The 11,758-nt window shown below is 40.9% G+C and overlaps 1 protein-coding gene across 1 annotated transcript; it reads right to left on the bottom strand.

The window, feature by feature from the left end:
* Window positions 1–361: 361 nt before the first annotated feature.
* On the bottom strand, window positions 362–9,195 carry prr5a (proline rich 5a (renal); the record flags this gene model as incomplete). The annotated part of the gene is made up of 9 exons (XM_080841688.1): window positions 362–1,100; window positions 2,224–2,362; window positions 2,961–3,101; window positions 3,850–3,941; window positions 5,040–5,097; window positions 5,360–5,408; window positions 6,332–6,412; window positions 6,581–6,691; window positions 9,068–9,195. The coding sequence occupies 9 exons, from the start codon at window positions 9,193–9,195 to the stop codon at window positions 586–588; spliced, it is 1,314 nt and encodes a 437-aa protein (XP_080697814.1). The 3' UTR covers window positions 362–585.
* Window positions 9,196–11,758: the final 2,563 nt, after the last annotated feature.

Below are 11,758 nucleotides of genomic sequence, written 5' to 3' on the forward strand. Positions count from 1 at the left end.
TTCTTATGTTTGGTTCGTTACTTGAAGCAAAACTTGAAGCAAAGTTAACACCCAAAATGAATTTCTACCCTTAAAGTCACTATCAAAACCTATCAAACTGACTAACTTAATTGAAATTATCACATTTCAACTTCAAATATTCAAAGGTCAATATTTAAAATGTTTTGATTGTGTAAAATTCATGTCAGTTTCAAACTGCATTAATAAAAAAGCAAAGGCCAAAATATTTTACATGATTTTAACTTCATGGAAATATGAACAAAGCATCATTTACATTCATTCATCAATTAATATCATCAAAATAAAAAACTACAAAGCATGAAAAGTCATAAGATCAGAAGCTCTATCTGGATTTCTGAGGAAAAATAATTAATTTTGGGAAATTCTATAAAAAAGCTTAGCACCCTGCTCTTAACCTCAAGGTGGCATGACAAACTAAAATGAACAAGAAGGATTGCGTCATGATCTTGGTCCTCATGAAAGAGAACTGAGGTTGAGAACAAACATCTAAAATATTAACATCTTTTCTGGTGGGTGTAGGTGAAATGTATGAGGAGAACATTGAGATCAGCCGTCATCCGTGGGTCAGCTGGTCTGATGAGTAGCCCCATATGAATCTGAGCGGCAGTGAGAGAAGTCAATGAAGATCCCATCCTGATCCGAATCCAGGGAATCTAGACCTTCAACAGTGATGGTCTCAGGACTTGAGGAGCAGCTGGCTGGTGAGGAGAGGCCCTTGGCCAGGTCGGGGTGACAGGGTGGGCTGCTGATCGTGTGGAGGGCCCCTGCACAATGTGGAGGGAAGATGGCTGACGAGAGAAGACCTGGCTGGACTGAAGGCCCTCGCAAAGGGAGGTCATGGTCAAGGGATAGTCTGGGCGTAGAACCAGCGTCGCCGTTCGGGTAGTCCGGATGCTCCAAGCAGGAAGTGACCTCACAGGCGGAGTGGCGGCGAAGGCCCACGCTGGTCAGAGAGCCCACCTCTGAGTCATACTCAACTACTGGCGTCAGCATTGGGATGTTGTAGCTCTTAGAGCGCACAACAGGGTTGCTGGCGTGTGCGTCACCTGCCTTTGACCAAGACCAGTGCAAATGCTTCTCTGTTAAGGAAAAGATAAAAGAATTGAGAGGGACTTAAAATGGATAACATATCTGGAATATGATTCTCACAGTCGCATAGCTGAGATATTACTACATGTATTATATGCCATATGCAAGTTCAATTTAAAGGATTATGAGAGACCAGGAATTTCCCATTTGCATGAATTTTTTTTAATTAAAATGGGTGTCTCAAAACAATCTTCTCTCAAATGGTCAACATGTTTGTGTGTCAATCTTAGAAATGGGTCCTTCCCAGTCTAGAAATCCTACTTGACCAGAGAATAGATCAGTTCTAGAAAGTTCTTGTTTAAGTAGTATCTTCATCACCAAGAGCAAATCTTGAAAAGCTACTATTTCAGAGTTGCAGCTTCTTTTCCAACAAATTGCCTTTAGAAAGGTAGCCAAATCCCTGGTCAGAAGTATACGATAGGTTCAGAAGTGGTGGCAGAGACACAAATACAGGGATTTCCAGTAACGAGCCTCTCTAAAGCAATGGATGTCCATCTGGCCTTAGTGTTAACCTGATCTGCACCTTTTCTTTAATGAATATCCTCTCTACCTGTTTTCAACTGCTAATAGTCAAATAATCGAAAATACATGGATAGCCATCTGAACAAGTGGCGTGAGGGCCATGTTAGTGTCTGGCCTTTCAGAACTACACATAATACCCCAGGGCACCATGATTTCTGTTTGATACTATGTGAACAACATTTTGGTAAGAGAGTAATAAGTCAGGGCCATCAACCACTAGGAAAATGTTCAGCAGATGTTCAGAATTGATGTTTGTGCAAGATGGCATCCCTGTTCCTCCTGCTTGGGTGACTCAGCTGTGGCATGCTGAGCACCTTCCTGGCTGTCTACAGGAGGAATGGCCTCCAACTCCCTGGCTGTCATCTACCACAGGGTCTTGAAAAGTCCATGAAGCTGCTTCTCTTAAGGGCCACACTAGGACGGGTCAAAACTGTGGCCTTCTTTGTCATGAACTTGTTACATATGAACTACTTCTGGCTGTGTAATCAGGATCTTTAAAGGGACAGATTCCACTGGGGACAGGTGAATAATTATAGGGAGAACATATCTTTGAGACACCCTGCATGTTTACAAAAAGCAAGCAGGTTTTACCTAAAGCGTAAGAACATTCTGAGAGTGCATTTTCACGAGAGCGCAGTCCCTGAGTTCCCAGGTAAGGAGACACCACCCTCTGGATCAGCGCCTCCAGGCGGACGTACTCCTCACTCACTCCTCGAGACTCGTGAACGCCCTGCAAGGTGTGGAGGACGGAAGGGAAGTCAAGCTAACACATAGGGCCTTATTTTAGGGGCGCAAGGTGCTGTGCGTTCAACTTAAACTGACTGCCTTTCTAGCCAATAATAACCAAGCAAATTCTGATATGCAATGATCAGGGTGCAACAATCAGTGTTGCAGAGGACACTAATGTGTTTGTTCAGTAGAAGCAATACAAATAGTACTAGCAATACAAGAATGGAACAGTTCTCAAGTAGAGAAATGAGAACAGCCAAATCACTATGTTCTTAGGAAAAGGATGATGTTATATTTGCCCATCACATCTTAATGTGCTCTTTTTTCAAATTAAGTTAAATACCATGCAATCCTATTGCCTACTGATTGTCTTTTCCACCCCACAAGAATTGGCCCCATCATTTTAACATTATCCTACACAATTTGTTAAGACATCCTGTGGTCTTCATCATGAATGAGATCATTTTGTAAAAGCAATATTTTCACATGGACATCTTGCTTCTGAAACCTTTGGCAGTTTCTAAATACACATATGAGAAATGCGCTCTGAGAAATGACTAATGAGCTCTAATCTTGCTCCACATCTCAACCCCATGTACCTGCAGTAGCAGGAGCATCTGGACTATGGAGGGGGGGACACGTGCACGGGGGCGAGACATGGCCTCGTCCAGCTTCATGTTGAGGGTGATGGTGTTCCGAAAGTGCAGTAGTGCCAGCTGTCTCACAGAGGGCTCCTTCCCCTGATGAAAGTAAAATACAGTTGAGCTTACGAAGGCATAGAACATTTATTGTCATACTCCAAATCCCGGAACATAAAATATCCCTTGATACTAATATGCAAAACGGATAATAAACCCAATAGCAGTATTTCCCCCACTACAGAAATGAAAGAATGAGCTATTCAGTAATCTCAATCACCTGCTCACTAATTTCAGTCTTTTCCCCCATAAACGGGTAGACATGGTGTGTATCTGTTGACTTCTGTATGGTGCTTGTTGACCCCTATTCATCCCAATTCATACCACACTAGAGTTCCATATCAATGTCCCATGAACATTGTAATGTTTAAATTTAACATCACTTATGATACTTAGGTTATATCCTGCAGTGATGTATGCAGCCACTGCTCATCGAAAGGCTAATGATAGTTTAGCTTGAAAACAAGAAGAATTCAATTTATGACAGGAGTTTGGCCATGGCAACTTAATTTCACGACTGTATGACCAGCTCACTGTGCATTCGTTTCTGCTGCCCATATACACATATATGCACATGTGTAATCAAATCAGCTACAGTTAGATATAGTTTAGTAACTGAACTTCTAGATAATTTCTAGATTTTCTACTCTTTCCCTTTTAAATTCATTCTTCCTATTTGTGATAATTGTTTTGTGCAGAGAAATAAAACCCACACTTATTTAAATTCATGTATACCATTACATATCTACACAACCTTCACAGCGTCTAGGGGGAGAAGATGCTTTCTCACCTGAACTGGATGGAATATGGCTTGAAGCATGGAGAGGACATCCCCAAAGAAGAAGTCCCATGTCTCTGCTAACGAGTCCAGTAATTTCTGACCTATGATTAAGAAAGATGAGGTGTTCAGAAAATGACTCACAGTGTGAGACCTGTAAACATTGTAAGCAAGTCCTGGAGAAATGACATGTTAGGTTGGATGGGGAAAAATGCTTTCAGGTGAGCTAAGCTCCGGGACGCGATCTGGCACTCCACGCCTGGGCGAGACTCTCCACTTTGTGAATGAGGCGCGCCTCACCTAGGACGCGATCAGGCACTCCGTGCCGCATTGCATAGAGGCAGGGGCGCGGGCGCGCATGAGACTCTTATTAAAGATCTTAGCCTACTATATACGTTGTTGAGACTCTTTTTAAAGATCTTGCTCATTCTCACAAAGACAAAACAAATAGCTACACGTAGCCTACTATAAACGTTGTTTTGGTCAATTTCATGCAATTTCCATGCTGACCACAACCCCCTGTGTGATGTCACATGTGTGTGCCAGTGTTGTCAATCACATGTGGGCGCCAATGTTGTCAAAGATAATCTGTAACTTGTGGAAGTTGGATTGTTAAACGGTGAGTTCTTTGGTAGATTAAAGTGTAAACTTTGAATACAAATGCTAGTACAACTTCTATACATTATCTGTAAGGTTGTGAGTGTGCAGTGGTAATCTGAGTTGGATTCGTAAAACGTATTTTAGGAAATAAATGACATTGCTTCACCGTGTAGCTATTTGTCTCTGTTTTGTTACCGACTTTCAACCTCGAGAATGAGTAAGATCTTTAATAAGAGCCTCAAAAACGTCATTCACAAAAACGCCTCATTCACAAAGTGGAGCGTCTCGCCCAGGAGCGGAGTGCCAGACCCCTGTCCTAGGTGAGCCGCGCCTCATTCACAAAGTGGAGAGTCTCGCCCAGGCGCGGAGTGCCAGATCGCGTCCTAGTGCTTACCTGTTCAGGTAAGGCCAACCACCAATGGTTATGATTTGCAAAACACGATGCAAAACGAGACTTTGTGAATTACATTGATTGAAACGAATGAGGTAAGAAACGTGTTTGAGAGGTTGAGAGAGCTAGAGTGGACTGTGGAGTAGAGCAGACACTCTAGAGGATGCATTATATATCAATGAACTAAAATGGACAGTGGGAAGAAACATACCTTCATAGAAACGGATTTTGTCACGTAAAATGACCATTCCTTTTGTCAGTAACTGCTTCTGAGAAAAAGACAAGGGCGGATTTTTAACATTTCAAATAACCTTTGTTCATTCCTCTTCTTTATGGAGGTCATACTCCATACATACTTTATGGAAGTCCCCAAGATGTCACCCCTCATAAAGACAATCACAAGATGACACCCCTCATGAAGACAAGATGACACCCCTCATGAAGACAAGATGGAACCCCTCATGAAGACAAGATGACACCCCTCACTAACACAATCACAAGATGGCACCCCTCATGAAGACAATCACTTACCTGAAGGTACTCGGTAAAAAAGGAGCCCAACTCTGTTTTCAACAGCTGTCTGAATAACAAGAAAAAATAAGAAGTCGTCAATATTAGTGCATCTATCTATAAATCCAGAAATCTCTGTGTGTCTGTCTGTCTGTCAGTCTAGGGCGTATCTCCCTGACGGTAGTTACGTTAGTTATGAGATTTTGCATGTAGCTTACGCATGTCATGAACCTGTGCATCTTTGATTTTGAAGATTTTTGAATTCATAGTTCGCGAGATATTTGTATTTTATCGTTTGCCGTAGGCACTATGGGTTATCGTTTGCCGTAGGCACTATGGGTAGTGTAGCAATTCAGAGAAAGAGGAGCGGACCCGCGCGACGTGAATGATGTCATAGTCATAGAACAGTCGTGTGGTTAGCCTAGACCACTATGGAGTCCACGAAAAACGCACAAATCTCGCAACTTTGACATCTATATTCAACTGCATCCACTACATAATCTCAAACTTTATTTGTTGGTATATCTCCAAAAAGGCTATACAACATTAAAACATTTCTTAATGAAAAGGAAACGTGCATCACAATAATACTTCAGTGCAACCTGTACCTATGTGGAGTGCAAATATGTCTTGCTAGTACACTACCCAACAGCTACACCTACGTCTGCTAAGACTACAGAATGCATAATTCCTTCGGGCACTGCACTAGTAAATGTAAACATACACATGAATGATTAGAAGTGTCGCTAATACAATCTTATCTGATACCAGTTTTTTAGCTTTGGCTGCTTGTGTGTCTGTGTGTTGTGGCAGTGTGTGAGTGGATTGAGGGACCCATACAGGCTTGATACGATCATTCTACTAATGTTAGTCTTCATCAACATTTTTACGACAACTTGCCATGTCAGCGTTCTTAAAAATAATCTAAAATGAATGTCTCAATTTCTTTGCCGAAACAGGTAGGAAATTCATGTTTCACCAAGTGTGACTAACCTCACACCCTCGTTTAGAACATAAAGTTCATTGTCAGCCAAGCCCTTCCTCTGGAACACACCAATAACTGCATTGTGGATGCTACAGTAACACAAAGACAAAGAAATATATAAAGTCAAAACAATTCTGTATCAATCTATCAATATCTAACATCATTCAGACTCACTAAATCTATTATATTCATACAATTAATAGGAATTCATAATAAATGTGTCTAGAGGGCTTGTGATATAGCACACGGTCCTTTACCTGTTCCAAACTGCATTAGGACCAGTTCCTCTGTCCTCCAAGGAGGCTTTCTCACTCTTCCCCAACTGACTTAGGTTAGGAGAACTCACTAGCTTCAGCCGGTAGAGAGTCCTAATGTTATGAAATAAAAACAGGAACATATCAGTGAGACAGAGAAAGCGAGAATTCAATTTATGGGGAGTTAAGGGAAGTTGGGCTCTGAATGGGTGTTACAGTTATTGCTAAATTTCTGTTGAATTCTTGAGCAATCAGTTTCCTTCCTACTTTCTCCACGAACAAATCTTGCTCTCACAGGTTTGTGAACACACTCACACATGTCATGATTCAAATACTTTTTGTATGCCTCATACATGTTTACGTTTTCACACAAGCTGCAGGATTTTGTCAATAAGGAGCTGTCGGTTAATGGTCATCAATGGTAATGTCAAATATCAGAGACGGCGTACATTTTACATTATTCCAAATAATAATTATCTTCACAACCACCTCCTTTCTTCCTCCTTTGAATCTAAACCAGTGATGTAAACTTATGAATATAATCATAATGATTTACAAATATACAATATATTTTACTGGTGTGCTAGCATGGACAGACAAAGATGTTTCATACATGGTCTTACCAAAATAAATACTCTACGAAAAGGAATACAGTTTTGCCTGCATCTGCTTCATGTGAGGGTCTGTTTAAGTGTGGCTTGCCCCTCACTAGCTACTAAGTTTGGTTCAAGCAACTTTGAAAGTGCTTTAGGCTGTACTATATATCAAGTAGAATTACTATGTGTCCATCCATTGGGTTGGGTTAGTGATCCAGAAACTGTGGGATTATGAAGGGTGATATCATCTGACCTTCCATGGAAGGAACTGCTGATGAGCCTTATCCCTGTCCTGGTTTGAGGAATTAAGGCCCACATCACAGGCGTAGGCCATCTGTTCCATTTCAAACAGTGGTGAATAATGATGGCAACAACTGGTAGCCAGTGAGTTTGGGATCACACCTTTGCACTGACTAAACTGATTTCCTTTTGTTTCGCTCTACTGCTTCAGTGGCAGAGTTTGCCACAATGTGCCTACTTTCACTTTCTATGAGGCAAAACAAGAATGGGATGTTTTCTCTGAGGACTTTTTCTTAGTTCTAATGATAAAGTCACTAATATGAGGTATGTCACCGGGTTAAAGGACCAGGACAGTAGACAGACAAAAACTTCACTATACTTGTTTCACTTTGCAGTGATCGGTGTGTTTGGTGTCATTTCTCATTATTAAAAGATCACTAGATAATTTCACTGACATAATCTGATGACACACTCACTGCAATGCAATACTACTATACTATTCATACTATTGACGTAGTCAACCTTTAAGAAATCCTGAAAAACTTGTTTGTAAATATTACAACACAGTACTTAATACTTAAAGGCACAGTCCACGATTCTGGTCAAATGTTGATATTTGAGCTCAAATTATATCCCTTCCTTTCATGCTCCTAAAGCAAAGTGTTGATTGGCTAGAAGAGTGTATGGCTTGGCCTGAGCCACTTTGTTTGTTTCCCATTTGCAGAGCGAGGACTGTGTTTGGAATTTTTTTTTAAACAAGTTGAAGTTAAAGTAATGCATTTCAAAATATCTTCTAGCATACTTTTAATGTGATTTAAATATATACTTGGAACAAATGTTATATACATCAGTGCTTCTACATTATGGCAAAATAAGTGCATGCAAGTATGCTTTAAATTGTATCAAATCATATTATATTAATACAATTATATGTATTATAGTTTTTATCTTAAAACAAATAAATACATTTTTATATTTACATAAAACATGTAGGATAATACAAACTGGTCGTTAGTTAACACTTCATAGTTTGCACAACATACCCCTATCACACATCACATCTCCCACACCTACAGTATCTAATCTCTAGTCTGGAGGCCTAAACTGCAAGGAGTCAGCAAAGTGATGCAGTCTAATATGAAGATCCTACACAGTACAATGTATACATGTGGGTACTGAACCGGACGGTGCTTATTGCTAATGCCTTGCTTAACACAAATTGAAGAGCTTGGATGTTTAATAAATGTAGTAATCTACACTCACGTATTTTAGCCTTTGTGTTTTAACAACGCTTAACCGATAGGCCTACTAGTCTAAGTGGGATTATGTATATTACTACAAATGTGTTTCTTGTCACATGACATGGAGCTGTTTCTCTGATTATTAGCCATTAGCAGGCACATGGTCATCAAAAGATTTGTGCAAGAAAGCTCGGCTGAAAATGGCCTACGGTTTGAAATTTGAAATTTTAAACAGGCATTATAGTTATGTGTGATTTTTAGCTTCCGGTCGAATGATACACTGGGCATAAGAAGGATAGAACACAATACTTGATTGTTAAAAAGATGAAGCCATTTTATATTTCTACTGATGTATCCTGAAAGAAAGTACTACAATGTTTTTGAGTTTGACCATATGCCTTTTTGAGGCTTACCTCCGGATCGGATGACTGCTCCCATCCATGTAAAGACAACGAGGTAACAAGAAGAGGCTACTGACACTGATTGACACTGGCCTGGAGGAGGGTACACAAGACTGGCCCCCATTTAATCCATCCAGCATCTTCCCCTACCGAGCAGACAGGGCTACAACAGCTTTGTAGATCCTGAAAACAGTCAACAGTCTAGGTTAGTATAATTGAATCCATTTAATTCAATTAATTTAATCATACAATTGGTTGCCCCTGCGATGTGTGAGGGCAGGCAATTTTATAGTCTGATCATTTTTCATTGCCCATTGGTTATATTAGTCACCCCTGTTAAGTTTGCATCGTTATTCAGTGCTATCTAGACAATAACATTCTGAGTGTTGCTTATTGCTAATGCCTTGCTTAACAGAAATTGTAGAGCTTGGAAGTTTAGTAAATGTATTAATCTACACACACTTGTTTCAGCCATTCATGTGTAATAACTATGCTTATCAGATAGGTCTACTAGTCTAAGTAGGACTATGTGTGGCTTATAGTAAGAGAAATCTGCTGTAAAATGTTATCACATTCAGTTTGTATCACCCACGGTTAACAGGCCTATTCGAAATGTTTTATTGATGTATTTATATTCATAGGCTATTCGAACTTGTGTGAAGCTTCAGCGCCATCTACTAACACCACACGTTAAACAAAGAGATACCATGTAACAAAGACTTGCATATGCACACATAGCTAACCGTTTTAGGCATACATGTAACCAATGTGTACAATGTGAATACATTTAACTCTACATGCAACAAATGATGTAGGCTATACGTGAAAGAGCATCGTTACCCAATGCTAGTTTAAGTTCAGTTTTTGCACATAGGCTACACACACGAACATAGACTATAGAAACTGTCTCTCCCCCCAAACTGGACTGGATGTTCACTTGTCTATACCTCTGGAGCAAGAAATAAAAAGCAAGTTCACCATTCACTCCAATAATTAGTGATGAGCTATAATTTTCCTGATAATTTGGTTGGTCATGTTTCCTCCTTCCTTTAAGATTGGTTGGGCGTCATACGCCTTGGCAAACGACACTTGGACTATCACACAACAAAGACTGTAACATCACACACTGAAACGGGAATTACATCCAATGTGGCCACAGCACTAAAACAAATGAAACGTAAACCAGCTACAACACATCACGCCTTAGCAACTTACCGTCATGTGCTAGACACGCCTCGAAGACATTGTCTTCAGAAAGGACAGTTCAATAACTATAACTTAAGGAAACAATCGTTGGTGAATCCCTATCGTTACTGTTGATGTTGTTAGACGATCCCTCTCATTGTAACCTAATGTGCAAGCTGCGTCTGCGTGCGCGTCATTCCAAGAGTATGGTTGTCTACTCCTCCCGTTGCCGCACGAGGTAGACTGTCTGATCAGCCAAGTCCAGACTTTGAGAGTGTTTGCGACAGATAGCGTGCACGCGCAATGTTGTGTCTGCGAAACCTTGAGATCGAGGAAAAACAGCTCAGCCCGAGTTCAGTCGCACTCGCAGATCGTGGCTTCGTTTGGTCTCTCTTGAACCTCGAGTCGCCGCCCCTCTGCATCCAGGCGTTTTGTTGATAAACAGGCTACACATGACACGATAAACCTACATCAGGCCTATACACTGGTGTTAACCCATACCAAAAGCCTAAAAGACTGAGGTGGCTCCTGCCATACCGTGTGATGGATATCGAGCAAATTACGTATTTCGATTTGACTTGAGTAGCTTAAGGAGAGGAGAAAGAAACAGATTTCCAGTCTGATGCAGGCAACAAAAGGACCATACAAGCTAACATAAAACCATACAAGTCTCAAAGACAGGGAGACATTATCCAGCCACAGTGTTTATCTCTAGCTATCTTTTAGTTTTTTGTGTGATAAGCCTAGGTATTCTAGAGGATGCTATCAGGACTCACTCAGGCAGGATTACCTGGCAGGCACATGGGGCACATTGTACTATCAGGCAGTGGCACAGAGTGGCCTTTGATCTTTCACCGTTCCACTGGCTCTTGGTCACATGAAAATCTACATAACATACATTTACTTCACACAAGGCACCTTTTTATGACCGCCGGAGTTTTTTTTTTTCATTTTGTTTGCCGATTTTCTGTCAACGATTTCACTGAAACACCGGGGTGCACGACATTTGGTGGGCATGTAGCCTTACTAGATTAGCGTGGAACCACTGATTTTCGTTTTGATCCGTTGCACCCCCGTCAAACTGGACCCCTTTTAAAGAGGGTGGGGCGATTCAGTTTTCTGTGAATAAGTCGAAAACGTAGGGCTTAGGAGGACCACACTTTTGTATGTTGGTCTTGCCCACGTCAACCATTCCACACTTATTTCATGTTAAGCGCCACCTAGTTACAAATGAAAAAGCAAAAATGGAGTGTTGTAAAACATTTTAATTGTAAGTTGACAAGTCAGAACTGCTCGAAATCGGAGGTGTGGGATCATTATGACACCTTCTGACTGCACGTTAAGTTTCGTGGAATTCCGTTCGCGGGGGGGCATGCAATACATTGATTTATATGATTATACACCAACTGGCCTGTAGGTGGCGCGACACAGTTTTCTTCGAATATCCCGAGAACCGTAGGGCCTTGGAGGGCCAAATTGTTCTTGTATGTTTGTGTCAAGGGGCCATGTCAACCCATA

Source organism: Sprattus sprattus, assembly GCF_963457725.1.
Source record: "Sprattus sprattus genome assembly, chromosome: 7".
NCBI lineage: Eukaryota > Metazoa > Chordata > Actinopteri > Clupeiformes > Clupeidae > Sprattus > Sprattus sprattus.